Source organism: Garra rufa, chromosome 3 (assembly GCF_049309525.1).
Source record: "Garra rufa chromosome 3, GarRuf1.0, whole genome shotgun sequence".
NCBI classification, from domain to species: Eukaryota; Metazoa; Chordata; class Actinopteri; order Cypriniformes; family Cyprinidae; genus Garra; species Garra rufa.
Genome location: NC_133363.1, coordinates 10,259,651 through 10,278,164, shown reverse-complemented (window position 1 = coordinate 10,278,164; position 18,514 = coordinate 10,259,651). Strand labels below are relative to the sequence as shown.

Sequence of the window (18,514 nt, the reverse complement as noted above, 5' to 3'; positions counted from 1 at the left end):
TTTTTTAAGTTTTCTCTCTGCTCCACAAGCCTGCATTTATTTGATCCAAAATAAAGCAAAAATTGTGAAATGTTATATATATATATATATATATATATATATATATATATATATATATATATATAAGTAATTAAATTAATATAAATGTGCAATTAGTCAAATAATGGCTTCAATGAATGACTACTATTCGATTAGAAAAATCTTTAGTCTGGCAACCACCCAGAACACCTTAGCAACCCATAACAATAACCTGGCAACCACCAAGAACATCCTAGCAACTGCATAGCTATTTGAAACAGTATTTAATAGGTTATGTGAACAGATAATATTTCCTAATTTTTTTTTCCCTGTGAGCAGCGTCCCTTTAATTAAAGTTACAGAGTAACCCAGATCATTATATGAAAACAGCTGAACAGAACGACCAGCCTGAGCCTGATAAAGTCAGAGACTGCATGTGCTCTGATGTGTCTGACAAGAGACTAATAGTCCTCAGAAGCTGTGGCGGCACCAGGCTCAAACTGGCACATAACACCAGGGAACACGCTAATGCGAGGTCACTCTGTGGCTCATGCTTGAAAATAAAAGAGTTCAGAGCGGTTTCTTAGTGACAGCATGCACTGTTTTGTGACTCCTCGTTTATATTAACAAAGCTTGGAAATTGTTTCACTGCTTCAAACGCCTTTGGATTGCATTTAGTACTTTAATGAAATTGAAAAATCGTAATGATGTTCATATTTATTAATTGACCAACAAGTCACAGGATTATCACTGTCTTTCTATCTCAATGCAGTGACTGCATTATTTGAGTATTATTTGAGCGTGCTGGGTGCTCAGACTCCCATGACTTCAGTGTGTGGGAGGGGAAATCCAGAGGGTGAAAGCCAGTGCCAACCTGAGCTCATTGTAGGCTGATCTGAGGTCACCTTTTGTCTCTGTGATAATGAACAAGTTGAGGTTACAGATCAGAGAGGACTGTTCTCATAGGCGAAGTTTCACTTTTCTGGAATACCATTATTTTCAGCAGGGCTGTAAGCAGCTTAGACATTGAGTAATAATTAGAAATGGTCATATTGTTCCTTTCAAAACGTGATGTTCTACTGTTCTGTTGTTACTCCATTACACTCTGTTTGCCGTTAGAATAACAAAACGTTTGCAAAGTTACAGTGAGGGAAAAAACTATTTGATCCCCTGCTGATTTTGTATGTTTGCCCACTGACAAAGAAATTATCAGCCTATAATTTTAATGGTAGGTTTATTTGAACAATGAAAGACAAAATAAAATTTAAAAAAGTCCAGAAAAATGCAATCACAGAGGTCAGACGTTTCTTGTAGTTGGCCACCAGTTTTGCAAACATCTTAGGAGGGATTTTGTCCCACTCCTCTTTGCAGATCCTCTCCAAGTCATTAAGGTTTCAAGACTGACGTTTGGCAACTCAAACCTTCAGCTCCCTCCACAGATTTTCTATGGGATTAAGGTCTGGAGACTGGCTAGGCCACTCCAGGACCTAAATGTGCTTCTTATTGAGCCACTCCTTTGTTGCCTTGGCCGTGTGTTTTGGGTCATTGTCATGCTGCAATACCCATCCACAATCCATTTATAATGGTTCTCACCCAAGATTTGATGGTACATGGCCCCGTCCATCGTTCCTTTGATGCGGTGCAATTGTCCTGTCCCCTTAGAAGAAAAACACCCCCAAAGCATAATGTTTCCACCTCAAAGGTTTAACGGTGGGGATGGTGTTCTTTGGGTCATAGGCAGCATTCCTCCTCCTCCAAACACGGCGAGTTGAGTTGACGCCAAAGAGATGGATTTTGGTCTCATTTGACCACAACACTTTCACCCAGTTCTCCTCTGAATCATTCAGATTTTCATTGGCAAGCTTCAGATGGGCCTGAGCAGGGGGACCTTGTGGGCGCTGCAGGATTTCAGTCCTTCACAGCGTAGTGTGTTACCAATTGTTTTCTTGGTGACTATGGCCTAACTGCCTTGAGATCATTGACAAAATCCTCCTGTGTAGTTCTGGGCTGATTCCTCACCGTTCTCATGATTATTGAAACTCTACAAGGTGAGATCTTGCATGGAGACCCAGACCGATGGAGCACCAACCATTGTCACCTTCTCAACAAGCTGCTTGGCGAAGGTCTTGTAGCCCATTCCAGCCTTGTGTAGGTCTACAATCTTGTCTCTGACATCCTTGGACAGCTCTTTGGTCTTGGCCATGGTGGAGAGTTTGGAATCTGATTGATTGATTGATTGCTTCTGTGGACAGGTGTCTTTTATACAGGTAACAAACTGAGATTAGGAGCTCTCCCTTTAAGAGAGTGCTCCTAATCTCACCACATTACCTGTATAAAAGACATCTGGGTACCAGAAATCTTGCTGATTGATAGAGGATTAAATACTTGTTTCTCTTATTAAAATGCAAATCAATTTAAAACTTTTTTAAATGCATTTTTCTGGATTTTTGTTGTTGTTCTGTTTCTCACTGTATAAATTATAGACTGATCATTTCTGTCAGTGGGCAAACATACAAAATCAGCAGGGGATCAAATAATTTTTTCCCTCACTGTACTTTTTATAGCTGGTCTGGCTAAAAAGTGCTTGTCAATGACAAAATGATTGATGTGGCCAATCAAATCAAAGAAGGTGGGCTTTACTGTTCACAGAAGCTGAATATGATACTTAGTTTTAACAGTGTGTGAGGTGAGGTGCAAGTAGCTAAACATTTAATATTTGCCAACTGTTTTTTGATATTAAATTATATTACGGACAGTAATTTCCAATTATGTAAACTACTTGAATTGAAAATAACAACTATTATTGTTGTTAATTGAAATACTATGCAGAATTAATGACTAACTGTGACAAGACAAGAAACATTAAAGTAATAGTTGACCCAAAAAATGAATTTTCCTGATAGTTTACTTACCCCCATGTTATCCAAGATGTTAATGTCTTTCGTTTTTCATTCACAAAAGAGTTAAATTTTTTGAGGAAAACATTGCAGGTTTTTTCTCTATATAGTGGACTTTCAATGGTTTGGTTTTGAACTTTGAAATTGCAGTTTCAGTGCAGCTTCGAAGGGCTCTACACGATCCTAGCTGAGGAATTAGGGTCCTCCTAATACGAATTTATATACTTTTTACCCACAAATGCTCATCTTGCACTAGCTTGACCTTATGCATCACAAAATCACATCTTTATATAAAAAAGACAGATCGTTTTGCTCAAATGTTTTCCTCAAAAAACTTTCTTTGCAACTGAAGAAAGAAAGACATGAATGTCTAGGATGACACAGGTAAATTATTTTACTATATTATTTAGTAAATTATTAGGAAACTTTTTATTCTGGAAGTGAGCTAATCCTTAAATGTCTTGTAAAGTGAAAAGCATGTTTGTAAGAAACAAATCCATCATTCAGGTATTTTAACTTTAAAGCATTGCTTCTGGCCAAAATATCAGTCCATAATCAATAAAAATGTCCATCCCTGCAGTCCTCTTAAATCCGCATATTTGTTTAGAAATGTTTAGGACTGAAGAAAGCAATATTATGAATAGAGGCCTCAAATTTAGCTGGAAGCTGTGGTTTGAAGTTAGAAAACATCATAATGATAGATTTGTTTGTTACAACCACACACAGCTTTTCACTTCACAAGACGTTAATTGATGTACTGGAGTCATGTGGATTGTTTGCAATTATTGAGATGTTTATATCAACTTGGGATCTTGTTTTGGATCTTTGAAGGGTGAGTGAATTTTAGCACATTTAAATTTTTGGTTAAACTTGGAGCATTTTTAGCATATAGGTATACAATTAAAGTGAATTTGTGCAGTTTTTAAATACACTACACTCTTAATTGTAGGTTCTTCTTTATTCATTTTTCCGTTATTTATTTAAAGCACATACTTACTTCCATTCAAATGTCTTTGCTATTTTTGCACATTGTCTGTCTTGTATACTTGTATATTGTTCTTTTTATAATATGTATCGTCTTGTCACTGTCATTCTGTAGCACTGTGGAGCTCTGTCACAAAAACAAATTCCTAGTATGTGCAAACATACCTGGCAATAAAGCTCATTCTGATTCTGATTCTGATTCTTTATTGGCATTGATGGTTCTATGAAGAACCATGGACATCCATGGAACCTTTTAAATGCAGAAAAGATGCTTTATAGTTGAAAAAGGTTCTTTAGATTTTTTAAATGTTCTCCAAATTGGTTCTTTTAAGAATCGTTTACTGAAAGGTTCTTTGGGGAACCGAATATGGTTCTTCTATGGCATCACTGCAAATAACATTTTGGAATCTTTATTTTTTAAACTGTCTTTGCAAATAGTTAATATTGATTACAATAAATTATCTTTCCTTTCCATGTTTAAGACATGGTTATAGCTTTATATGGACTTAACTAACTATATTAGAATAAATTTGAAAAAGTCTGACAAAGCTTGTGCTGTAACAGGCCTTAATCAAAAGTGAAAATGCTTTTTGGCAGGTTGCATTCAAAAACCAGTTTGAATGGACATGACATTTCTGGCCTAGTGCCATGGATTTTAAGCATTTTAAAGTTGGATGCATAAATGAACATTTGTGAAGCTTTGAAAATTTGATTTGTGCTGAAACCCCCTGAGTGACTGGATGTGCCTCTGGGGATATATTGAGGCAGTCTTCCACTGAAGCATTTTATCGCTTCCAATCCTGCATTGCCACTGTGACTCATTCAGACACAATCAAGCCCTCCACATATTTGCAATACCATTGAAATGAAACTGATTCTGAGGGACACGGCTGGAGAAACGAGTCTTGCTGTTTTATGGGAAGAAAGGGCAGATGGGACGATGTCTGTTCCCAGACTTATTACTCACCTGATTAACAGAACAGCAGTTGGTAGTTAAAACCTTTCATCCTTTGCTTTAAAGCAGAGGTATTTTAGGATGCAGACGCTTAATACTTAGCAGGCCTTATTTTTTATTTTATGTGCCATAGTTTACTTATACTTCGTTTAAACTTGTATAAAAAGTACTTTGTGAAATCAGTGCATAATGGCAGTGTTCTACACTGCTGGTCAAAAGTTTGAAATAAATAAGATTATTTTATGTTTTTGGAAGAAGTATGTTATGCTCCTTATGCCAAGGCTGCATTTATTTGATGAAAAACACAATAGTACTGTGAAATATTATTACAATTTAAAAATAACTGTTTTCTTTTTTAATATATTTTCAAATGTAATTTATTCTTGTGATGGCAAAGCTGAATTTGAAATAAATTTCCAATTCAAAAAAATGCAATTCTTTTGAGCTTTGTTCATCAAAAAAACCCTGACAAAAAAATAATAAGAACCATTATTAAAGGGTTAGTTCACCCAAAATGAAAATTAGCCCATTATTTACTCATCCTCCAGTCATCCTGTGTGTATATGACATCCTTTATCAGACAAATGCAATCAAAGTTGTATTAAAAATTATTCTGGTACTTCCAAGCTTTATAATGGTTTCTCTTCAACAGTCCAAAACAAGTCCAATAAAGTGCATCTATCCATAATAAGTACCTCACATGGCTCCGGTGGGTGAATAAAGGCCTCCTGTAGTGAATTGATGCGTTTCTGTAAAAAAAAAAAAAAAAAAAATTTATCCATACTTGAAACGTAATAATTACTTACATGTATACGGATGCGTATCGAATCCTCTGACATTTTTCTTTGCAAATCCTTATTTTGTACTTCTAATTCATGATTGTTGTTTTGTTTTGGTCTCTGAGCGTCTGCATTCATCTTCCGTGTGCGACCAGTTGACGCAAGCTAGATTAAAGTGATTATTACGTTCCAAATATGGATATTTTTCTTACACAAACGCATCGATTTGCTAAAGGAGGGCTTTATTCACCCCCCAGAGCCATGTGAGGCACTTTTTATTATGGAAGGATGCACTTTATTGGACTTCTTTTGGACTGTTGAAGAGAAACACCTACCCATGCCATTATAAAGCTCAGAAGTTCCAGGATCATTTTTAATATTACTCCAATTGCATTCGTCTGAAAGAAGTAAGTCATATACACCTAGGAAACCTGGATGGTGAGTAAATAATAGGCTCATTTTCATTTTTGGGTGAACTAAATCTTTAATGCTTGAGCATGAATTCTCCTTCCCATCACAGTAATAAATTGCATTTTAAAATATGTGACCCTGGACCACAAAACCAGTCTTAAGTCGCTGGGGTATATTTGTAGCAATAGCCAAAAATACATTGCATGGGTCAAAATTATTGATTTTTCTTTTATGCCAAAAATCATTAAGAAATTAAGTAAAGTTCATGTTCCATGAAGATTTTTTGTAAAATTCCTACCGTAAACATATCAAAATGTAATTTTTGATTTGTAATATGCATTGTTAAGAACCTAATTTGGACAACTTTAAAGGTGATTTTCTCAGTCTTTTTGATTTTTTTGCATCCTCCGATTTCTGATTTCAAATAGATGTATCTCAGCCAAATATTGTCCTATCCTAACAAACCATACATCAATAGAAAGCTTATTTATTGAGCTTTCATATGATGTATACATCTCAGTTTTGTCAAATTTAACCTTATGACTGGTTTTGTGGTCCAGGGTCACATATATTGAAATAAAATAGTTATTTTAAATTTCATCAAACATATGCAGCTTTGGTTGAGCGTAAGAGACTTTTTAAAATTTGGGGTTAAACTTGGAGCATTTTTAGCATATGGGTGTACAAAGTGTGTGATTTTTAAATACACTACACTTTCAATTGTAAAGGTTCATTATTGGCATTGATTGTTCCATGAAAAACCTTGAACATCCATGGAACCTTTCAAATGCAGAAAATGTTCTTTGTAGTCGAATTTCTTGTTTTATATTTTTAAAATGTTCTCCAAATTGGTTCTTTTAAGATTCGTTTGCTTTTTTTTTTTTTTTTAAACTGTATTTGCAGATAGTTAATATTGATTACAATAAATTATCTTTCCTTACCCACAATGTTTAAGACATGGTTATAGCTTTATATGGACTTAACTAACTATATTAGAATTAATATGAAAAAGTATGACAAAGACTTGCTTTCAAAAGCATTAAAAAAATCATCCTAATTTTTCCGATCTTTAGCCTAGTAGTGTATGTAGATGAGTGGAATATTCAGTTTTGTAAACTACAATCTTATGATGTTTTTGTATCAAATTGACAGCGACGTAAAGTGAGTCAGAAGATTGATGAGCATAGCCAGGCTGACAGCTGGTACAACTGACAGTGATGGACAAGATAATGAATGTTTGAGACAGAAGGCATGTTTTTTTTTTCCCAGACTCTATCAGCATAAATCCAGTGCTTTTGTAGATGGTATCACCTGTATAATAGTATTGATGAATACTAATGATGCACTCAAAGAGACCATTAACTTGCGTTGTTAATGATAATAGACGTAGAACAGACACTTGTGGCACACCAGCCTTTGTCGGTGCTAATTTGAACATGAGACACTGACAATATTATTTGTTTCCAAAAATGTTGACAATGTACTATTGATGAACTATTGATGAAAAGCATCTTTTAAATAGCAATGGACTGTTTTTGAATCATTATGGATTATTATCATCGAGTGACACTAGCTAATATATGTGACCCTGGACCACAAAAACAGTCCTAAGTAGCACAGGCATATTTGTAACAATTGCCAGCAATACATTATATGGGTCAAAATTATTGATGTTTATTTTGTGCCAAAAATCATTAGGATATTAAGTAAAGATTATGTTCTATGAAAATATTTCGTAAATTTCCTACCGCAACTATATCAAAACTTAATTTTTGATTTGTACTATGCATTGTTAAAACTTTATTTGGACAACTTTCAAGGCTATTTTCGCACCCTCAGATTCAAGAGCCAGATCTCGCTCAGATATTGTACTATTCTAACAAACCATACATTAATGAAAAAGCTTTAAGATGATGTATAAATATCAGTTTCAAACAAATTGACCCTTATTCCTTTTTTTTTTCTTTTTTTTTTTACAATTTTGGCTTCAGAAAGCTGATGCCAGGGACTGTTAACAGTTTTCGTGTTTCTATTCTCAGGCCCTAACTAGCAGCTGTCATGTTTATTTATTTACTGATTCATCTAGTTAACAGTCACTTTACAAGATGTGGACATACTGTAGCGTTCATCCCCCACATAACCTGTGGGCACAGTATAAATCATATTGTGCAATACTGTCATGTGTATTCTGTCTGCGCCGCGTGATGGCCTGTAAATAAATTGCATGTATTTAATTTGATCTCTTTCTTACCAGTGAAAATAACCTCTCTTCATCCTTAAAGCTTATTAAAGGTGCTATACAAGTTTTGGACCAAACTAACTAATTGTTCCTTTGCTCGAGATGTGCTCGCAGCTGTGTTAGTAGCACATCTTCTTTGTTTTAGAAGCTACAGGATTTTAGAAACGTACATAAAGACTGTGAATTGTGTTGATTAAAAGTATAGTTCATCCAAAAATTAAAATTTAGTCTGCATTTACTCACCCTTGTGTTGTTTGAATGGCGTATGCATCAAATCCCGCAAGCGCTTGTACATATAATGGCAGTGTATGGCGATCATCATTATGCTTTTTAAAAAAGATGCTTTTAAAAAAGTATCACAGAGTGTTCCCATGCGACACGTGCTGTATATTTCAAGTGCTTGTTTCAACTGCAGAAAGACATCAATACACACCATTTTTCAAGTTTAAGTTAAAATTTAATTCAAGTGTCCACTTAATCTAAAATATTTGGCCATTTCTTTATGACAGAAATGCCATAGCCTCTGTAATTTCTTGAATATGTGGACATCAAAATGTGTAAACTCAGAGTGAGAGTTTGAGCTTTTATTTGGAAATCGTGTTGAACAATTAGCATATTTAGAAAGATATTAATGTATTCTCCAGTGTTTGCATATGCTTGTAAATGATTTACCTTACTAATCCAATAAAATCTTACAAAACTTTAGAGGAGTTGTTCACTTTCAGAACAAAAATTTACAGATAATGTACTCACCCCCTTGTCATCCAAGATGTTTATGTCTTTCTTTTTTCAGTCGAAAAGAAATGATGTTTTTTAAAGAGAACATTTCAGGGTTTCTCTTCATATAATGGACTTCTATGGTGCCCTCGAGTTCGAACTTCCAAAATGCAGTTTAAATGCAGCTTCAAAGGGCTCTAAATGATCCCAGCCGAGGAAGAAGGGTCTTATCTAGTAAAACGATCGGTTATTTTCTAAAACATTTACAACTTGTATACTTTTTAATATCAAACGCTCGTTTTGTCTAGCTCTGCGTGAACTCTGTGTATTCCAGTTCATGACACTTAGGGTATGTCGAAAAACTCCCATCTCGTTTTCTTCCCCAACTTTAAAATCGCCCTACATCACTGCAGAAGTACTGACCCAGTGTTTACAAACTGAACATGCAAATAAGATCAAACACCCTTTACAAAAAAAGGTAAGACAGCGATGTAGGACGATTGTGAAGTTGGAGGAAAAAATAGAGTTCACACAGAGCTAGATAAGATGAGCGTTTGAGGTTAAAAAGTTTATATATTTAAATTTTTCTTAGAAAATAACCAATCGTTTCGCTAGATAAGACCCTTTTTCTTCGGCTGGGATCGTTTTAGAGCTCTTTGAAGCTTTTAAACTGCATTTTGGGCGTTCGAACTCAGGGGCACCATAGAAGTCCACTATATGGAGAGAAATTATTAAATGCTGTCCTCAGAAAACATAATTTCTTTACGACTGAAAAAAGAAAGAAATGAACATCTTGGATGGCAAGGGGGTGAGTATATTATCCATAAATTTATGTTATAGAAGTGAACTACTCCTTTAATTGTGCATTCAAACCTGTTGTTTACATCCGACTAATCGCCAATATTGCTGTGCATCCGGATAAATGACCAAATTGTACTTAAGTGCAAACCCTCAATTGAAGCGATGTATCATGACAGCCCTAAACTTGTTGTTTCACCAAGCACAACAGATATATTTACCACAGAGGAACAAAAGCAAGTGGATTATATATATTGTGATTATTTTTAAATCTTGACTTGTGTGCTTTTCAAACTCACACAGAAACATGCGCCTCATTGCTTACAGACACATTACAAATGAAATCAGTGTGTTTTGAAATGGGCTCAAAATGTTAAACATGTTTTATGTCTTTCATCTGGATGAAACCATAGTCTGAAGTTAACAATCTAAATCAGTGTCAATTACACACTATGCGATAAGATGTACTGGTTGTTCCTTTTCATAGAATTGAATTGAAAGAGGACTGAAGGTTTCCAAATGAATGTAACAGCACCTAAGAAGTCATCCACTAAATTTGTGCATTACTTCCAAGTCATCAAAAGTCATATAATAGCTGTGAGGGACAGACAGAAATCTAAGTTCTTATTCTCAGAAAGTCTTATTTTGAGCCTTACTGAACTCACAGATCTAATCACAGTGGCCCACTGGGAAAAGAAGAGGGGAAGGTTATCAGGTTAAAGTTCTGTCTGTTCCTCACAGAAAGTCTTCAGAAGACTTGGAATATAGTGCACAAATCATAGGGACCACATTTATGACTTTTAGAAGCTTGAAAGCTGTAGTTGCCATTCATTGCAAGTTCATTGAGAATTCTGCTGAAGACATAAAATATACAGGTTGGAAACAACAATGAGGTACATAATACTGACAGAATGTAGTATTTATTTATTTATTTATTTATTTAACTGGTGAAGATAAATTAGAGTACATTGAATTGCTGATTGTGACTCTGCTGCCCCCTTTAGTCTTGTCTGTGGCGCTACACACTTGAACTTAATCATTACAGTCGTGGCCGAAAGTTTTGAGAATGAAACAAATATTAGTTTTCACAAAGTTTGCTGCTCAACTGCTTTTAGATCTTTGTTTCAGGTGTTTCTGTGATGTACTGAAATATAATTACAAGCACTTCATACGTTTCAAAGGCTTTTATCGACAATTACATGACATTTATGCAAAGAGTCAGTATTTGCAGTGTTGGCCCTTCTTTTTCAGGACCTCTGCAATTCGACTGGGCATGCTCTCAATCAACTTCTGGGCCAAATCCTGACTGATAGCAACCCATTCTTTCATAATCACTTCTTGGAGTTTGTCAGAATTAGTGGGTTTTTGTTTGTCCACCCGCCTCTTGAGGATTGACCACAAGTTCTCAATGGGATTAAGATCTGGGGAGTTTCCAGGCCATGGACCCAAAATTTCAACGTTTTGGTCCCCGAACCACTTAGTTATCACTTTTGCCTTATGGCACGGTGCTCCATCGTGCTGGAAAATGCATTGTTCTTCACCAAACTGTTGTTGGATTGTTGGAAGAAGTTGCTGTTGGAGGGTGTTTTGGTACCATTCTTTATTCATGGCTGTGTTTTTGGGCAAAATTGTGAGTGAGCCCACTCCCTTGGATGAGAAGCAACCCCACACATGAATGGTCTCAGGATGCTTTACTGTTGGCATGACACAGGACTGATGGTAGCGCTTACCTTTTCTTCTCCGGACAAGCCTTTTTCCAGATGCCCCAAACAATCGGAAAGAGGATTCATCGGAGAATATGACTTTGCCCCAGTCCTCAGCAGTCCATTCACCATACTTTTTACAGAAGATCAATCTGCCCCTGATGTTTTTTTTGGAGAGAAGTGGCTTCTTTGCTGCCCTTCTTGACACCAGGCCATCTTCCAAAAGTCTTGGCCTCACTGTGCGTTCAGATGCGCTCACACCTGCCTGCTGCCATTCCTGAGCAAGCTCTGCACTGGTGGCACTCCGATCCTGCAGCTGAATCCTCTTTAGGAGACGATCCTGGTGCTTGCTAGACGCCCTGAAGCCTTCTTAACAATGCAGTGGAAAGTTTTTTTTTCGGGATTAAGTTAATTTTCATGGCAAAGAAGGACTATGCAATTCATCTGATCACTCTTCATAACATTCTGGAGTATATGCAAATTGCTATTATAAAAACTTAAGCAGCAACTTTTCCAATTTCCAATATTTATGTAATTCTCAAAACTTTTGTCCACGACTGTACTTCATAAGAAAAAAGCGTATTTGTTTGACTTAATGAGGTTTTGTGTGTGTAATTTGTTGCTCATGTTAACTTGTAGGTGAAGGAAGCCATGCAGAGAATCCATGACAGAGGAAACATAGGGAAGCTCATTTTGGACGTGGAAAAGTCTCCCACGCCTTTGGTGAGTGAGTCATCCTGAAACCTGCCTTTGAATTTAGATTTGTGTGTAAGGCATTATGTGCAAAACATTATAATTATCATGTCAACCATTGGTGCTGCCCTTTCATTTTTCTGTTTTCATAATGTCTTGCATTGTATGGGTTTCTAACATCATTATTTTTGTATTCAAAACTGTATGAAAAAAAGAAATGATATTTTATGAAGCACATGGCACATCTGAATAATACACCTATTTATTTAGAGTAGGAACAAAAATTGGTATTATGACAGTCATCCAAGAGTCAGGCAACATCACCTCAGCTGTTTCCATGGAGACTGCGCCTTATGACGCCGTTCTCAGTGGAGACGATCTGTGGAAATTGTGGCCTACACTCTTAAAAATAAAGGTGCTTTAAAAGGTTCTTCACAGCAATGCCATAGAAGAACCATTTTTGGCTCCACAAAGAACCACTCAGTCAAAGGTTCTTTAAAGAACCATCTCTTTCTTACCTTTTTATAATCTGAAGAACCTTCTTTCGCCACAAAGAACCTTTTGTGAGACAGAAAGGTTCTTCAGATGTTAAAGGTTCTTTATGGAACCATTTAGACAAAAAAGGTTCTTATATGGCATCATGAAGCACCTTTATTTTTAACTGTGTACAACAGCATGCTTTCATGAAATCTACCTTTAGTGTCTTCACTTAAACCTGGGAAGTTCCTAAAGAAGCCACTGAAGAAGAACATCTGGAAAAATGTTTTTTTCCATTTTTTCCCTTCTAAGATTTTATTGTGTAGATGTTGATCTTTTAGCTGAGAAGTCTTGATCGACTGTGTGTCTAGATGTTTCTCCTCAAGTATGGAAGGTATTTGAACAACTGATCTGATGTCTAAACTGTTGCTCATTTCTCAGGACCCTTAAGAGATAGTTTGACTAAAAATACAATTCTGTCATCATTTACTTTCTTTCTTTTTGTTGGAATGTTAAAGAAGATATTTTGAAGAACACTGAAGACTAAACAACATCAGGTTATTGTAGTATCATTGAGTTTTTTGTTCGTTTTAATTAGTTTTTAGTTTTAGTTTTCATTTTTATTTTTGTAAACGTTTCAGTAATTTTGTTTTGTCTTTATATAATTTTATTCTTATTATTTTGTTTTGTTTTTTCAGTGCAAAAACAAACAAACAAATGTTTCCTTCAATTGTATGAAATAAAATAAGTTTGCATTTTAAAAAACATATATATATATTTTTTTATTTCTTTTATATATATTTTTAGGTTTAGATACAGTTAACTGTAATAACCCTAAATAACATTAGACTGAATTTTTCATTTTAATGGCTTTATGTACATTAAAAAAAGGTTTTAGATTTAGTTTAAGTTAACTATAATAACTCGAAACAACTGCATTTACTGCATTTTCATTGTACGGGCAAAATAATAATAATAAAAAAGTAAATAAATAAATTAAAATGAAAAAAAAATAATCAGTACAAAAAAATCTCATTTACTAAATGTAAACGAGAAATGTTTTCTTGGCAACTAATATATATATATATATATATATATATATATATATATATATATATATACAGTATATATACTGTGTATGTATATATATATATATATATATATATATATATATGTCTTATTTTGTCTTGTTCAAAAAGCAAAAAAAAAAAAACTATCTGAAATGAGGTAAGTTATTTGTTAGGTTCTAAATAAATTATTTGTACTTATTTTGTTATTTTAATGATTTAGATGCATTTAACTTTAATAGTCCTGAACAACAGACTATATTTTTACTTTTAATGACTTTTTATATATTAATATATATACAGTGCCCTCCACAAATATTGGCACCCTTGGTAAATATGACCAAAGGCTACTATGTAAATAAATCTGCATTGTTTATCCTTTTGATTAAAAAAATCACAAAATTCTAATCTTTCATTGAAGTAAAAAGATAAAAGGGGGGGGGGGGGGGGGGTCTCGTTATGAAATAAATGTTTTTCTCTAGTTCATGATGGCCACAATTATTGGCACCCAGTTATTGCAAAGTCCTTTTTCCAAGATAACAGCTTTGAATTTTCAGATTTTTATAATCCCTGGTGAGTTTGGAGAACACCTGACAAGAGATCAGAGACCGTTCCCTCATATAGAATCTCTCCAGATCCTTCAGATTCCCAGTTCCATGTTGGTGCTTCTCTTCAGTTCACCCGATTCATTTTCTAAAGGGTTCAGGTCAGGGAACTGGGACAGCCATGACAGAAGCTTCATTTTGTCCTCAGTGACACATTTCTGTGTTTGTTTTGGATCATTGTCCTGATGGAATATCTAAAACACGGCCCATTATAAGATTTCTAACAGTGGCAGTCAGGTTTCGATTTTTATATCTCTTAGTATTTGATAGAATCCATTATGCCATCTGTCTAAACAAGATGTTCAGAATCTCTGGCAGAAAAATAGGCCCAGATCATTAAAGATCCAGCAGTTTATTTAAATGTGGGCATGGGCTACTTTTTATCCCTGTTTGCACCAAACCCATCTTGAGTGTTTGCTGCCAAAAAGCTCTTTTTTTAGTTTCATCTGACTGTAGAAGCCAATCCCGTTTTAAGTTCTAGTTGTATCTGAGAACTAAATATGCTGCAGTTCATTTTTGGATGCGCAAGCAGGATTTCTCTTGAAACCCTCCTAAACAACATGTGGTGATGTAGGGGCTATTTGAATTGTTTTTAGGCTTTCTGGCCCCAAGACTCTGATCTCTGCAATTCTCCAGCTGTGATTTGTGGAGAGTCTTTGGCCACTCAAAGTCTCCTCCTCATCATCCATTATGACGATTTAGACACACGTCCACTACTAGGCAGATTTATAACATCTTTAGTTGATTTTCAATGCTTTAGCTCTTTTCTTACAGCCACTTTCTATTTTGTGAAGCTCATCCATCTTATTTTGCATATCAGAACTATGTTCTTTGGTTTTACTTCTTGTGATGGACAATTAAGGAAATTTGGCCTTTGTGTTCCTCATTTAAAATCCTGTGCAACAAGAAGACATGCATGGACAGTTTCATGCTTCTAGTTTCACCGTGGTGTACTAAAAAAATGTAAATATTTAATTGGAATTTATTTCAGAGATATTTTACTCAGAATTTCTAGGGGTGCCAATAATTGTGACCAACATGAACTAGAGAAAAACATTTATTTCATAATGAGATTTTCCTCCTAATTTCCATTGTTTTATTCAGTGAAAGGTTAGAATTTGTTGAATGAAAGATCAAAAGGATAAACTGAAAAATTCATTTATTTTGATTATCTATTATGTTTTGTAATTGTTTTTATTTGTCATTTGTTAAAAATGCAAGTATATCATATTACATAGTTGTGTTTGCTTTTGTGTAAAGTGCTTTGAGAAAGGCACTATACAAAAATATTTGTATGATTTTTTCGATTATTGTTAAATGTTTTCTTTTGTGTTCCATATGTGACCATATAGATGGGACAGAAATGTGGATAAATAAGCTTTCCATTGATATATGGTTTGTTAGGATAGGACCAAATTTGACTGAGATACAACTATTTGAAAATCTGGAATGTGAGGGTGCAAAAAAATTGAAATATTGAGAAAATCACCTTTAAAGTTGTCCAAATAAAGTTCTTAGCAATGCATATTACTAATCAAAAATTAAGTTTTAATATATTTACGTTAGAAAATTGACAAAATATCTTCATGGAACATGATCTTTACTTAATATGCTAAAGCATTTTGGCATAAAAGAAAAATGTATAATTTTGACCCATACAATGTATTTTTGGCTATTGCTACAAATATACCCCAGCGACTTAAGACTGGTTTTGTGGTCCAGGGTCACATATAAGAATAAAAGTCATACAGGTTTGAAAACTGAGTAAACATAGCTATTGTAGTTGTCAGCTATGTTTCTCTCTCTATCTCTGTCCCAATGTTTATAAGATATTTATATATCTTATAATGTATTTATAGAATATGAGAAGTGGAGTGTTGAATGTTTGAGTTCAATCCGAGATCAGCAGTCTGCACAATTGTTGAGATCTCTAAAATGAAAAATCACATATTTCAGAGAAACAGGAGTCTGTCGGTCTGTGTCAAAACACAATGATTTGTGATTTCTCTTTCAGATGGCAAATGACAGCACAGAGACCAGTGAGGCAGGCGAAGAGGAAGAGGAGCAGGAGGGAGACAATGACAACAAAGAGCGAATGCCCTTCATTCAGTAAACCCAGACTCAACCAGAGACTATATGAGCCTGAGCTGAGCTCCGTGTCATTGTGAAACGTATGTGTGTGATGTGTTCGCTCTGTTGTTTGTCTGTATCCTTGCCGGTTTTGGACAATGCAGTAAACACTAAATGTGTTGTTAAATGTTTGACTCAAGTGCCATTCTTAGTGCAGTGTTAAATTGTTGCAGTGTTTTAGACCAAAACGTTATTGTAGGATTGCCTTTTTGTGAAAAAGCCTTTCGGATGTTTTATTTGGCTCCGTCAGTCAGCCGATTGACAGATGACTGCAGTCAAAGTCCAAAATTAAGACTTGCCAAGAGACAAATGGAAGTCAAAATTGGTTTTGGCAAGTAAATTAAACTCAGCAGTGGGCGGGAAGCTTCATAAGCAACTGCAATTTAATACATCGTGTATGTAGGTCCATCAGTAGGATATAATTGACTTTAAAACTTCAGATGTTTTTTTAATTACTTTTACCTCAGTGGGCAATTTACCATTGAATGCTTATCAAGGAAAAGTGTTTTGTTTCTCTAGAACCCACACATATGTGAAATATTTCTCACAATGAAGAAATATTCAGTTTACTACAAAAAATGTAAATTCTGTCCTCACCCTTATGTCATTCTAAACCTGTGTAATTTTTCTTGTGGCATAATATCGATGTCTGATAAAGGACTTGAAGTTGAAAGAAACATCTGTTTTTGAAGAAATAAAGTCTATGTTCGCAGAGTGAGTGTTGCACTTTTCTTCAATGATTTTTGGTCGATTTGTAGTTGCTCGAGCATCTGCATTTTAGTTTTGTCTGTTTTGAAGCATTTTGGTAACCACTGACTTTCATTCAGTCATGATCAGCTACTATACAGTTGAGGTCATAAGTTTACGTCCCCCTTTCAGAATCTGCAAAATGTTCATTGCTTTACCAAAATAAGAGGGATCATACAAAATGCATGTTATTGTTTATTTAGTACTGACCTGAGTAAGATATTTCACATAAAAGATGTTTACATATAGTCCACAAGAGAAAATAATAGTTGAATTTATAAAAATGACTCAGTTCAAAAGTTTACATCCCCTTGTGTTGTTACCCGAATGATCTACAGTTGTTGTTTTTTTTTTAGTGATAGTTGATAGTTTTAGTGATGAGTCCTTTTATCCTGAACTGCTCGCTATTCTTCAGAAAAATCCTTCAGGTCCCACAAATTCTTTCGTTTTACAGCATTTTTGTGTATTTGAACCCTTTCCAGCAATGCCTGTGTAATTCTGAAATCCATCTTTTCACACTGAGGGACTCATATGCAACTATTACAGACGGTTCAAACGCTCACTGATGCTCCAAAAGGAAACACAATGCATTAAAAGCCAGGGTTGAAAACGTTTAGAATTTATGCATCAGTGAGTGTTTGGACCTTCTGTAATAGTTGCATATGAGTCTCTCAGTTATCCTCGATGCGAAAAGATGGATCTCAAAATCCTACAGTCATTGTTGGAAAGGATTCAAATACACAAAAATGCTGGAAAACCAAAGAATTTGTGGGACCTGAAGGATTTTTCAGTTATCACTAAACAAAAAAACACAGCTGTGGATCATTCAACAGTATTAAGAATAAAGGGAATGTAAACTTTTGAACAGGGTCATTTTTATAAATTCAACTATTATTTTTTTCTTGTAGACTATGTAAACATCTTTTATGTGAAACATTTAATTCAGGTCAGTACTAAATAAACAATAACATGCGTTTTGTATGATCCCTCTTATTTTGGTAAAAATGAACATTTTTCAGATTCTGAAAGGGGGATGTAAACTTTTGACCTCAACTGTATGTAATATACTACCTACAATATTATGCATCCTACTTGCAAAAAAAAGAGTTCACCTCAGAATTCTCTTATTTTTTTACTCACCCATATGTCATTCCAGACCTTTATGACTTTCTTTATTCTATGGAACACAAAAGGAGATATTTCACAGATTGTTCATGCTGCTCTTTTCCACACAGTGGCCCAGGGGGTAAGTAAACAATGACACAAGATTTTGTTTTGGATGAACTGTCCCAGT

General features: G+C 34.9%; 1 protein-coding gene across 1 annotated transcript in view; it reads left to right on the top strand.

Annotated features, from left to right (window-relative positions):
• Positions 1–17,180, top strand: part of vat1l (vesicle amine transport 1-like) — a 55,348-nt gene extending 38,168 nt beyond the window's left edge. The window contains exons 8-9 of the mRNA XM_073837487.1: positions 12,141–12,224; positions 16,358–17,180. Coding sequence (XP_073693588.1) covers positions 12,141–12,224; positions 16,358–16,456 — 183 coding nt within the window. The 3' untranslated portion in view covers positions 16,457–17,180. The remainder of the gene's footprint in view (positions 1–12,140; positions 12,225–16,357) is intronic.
• Positions 17,181–18,514: the final 1,334 nt, after the last annotated feature.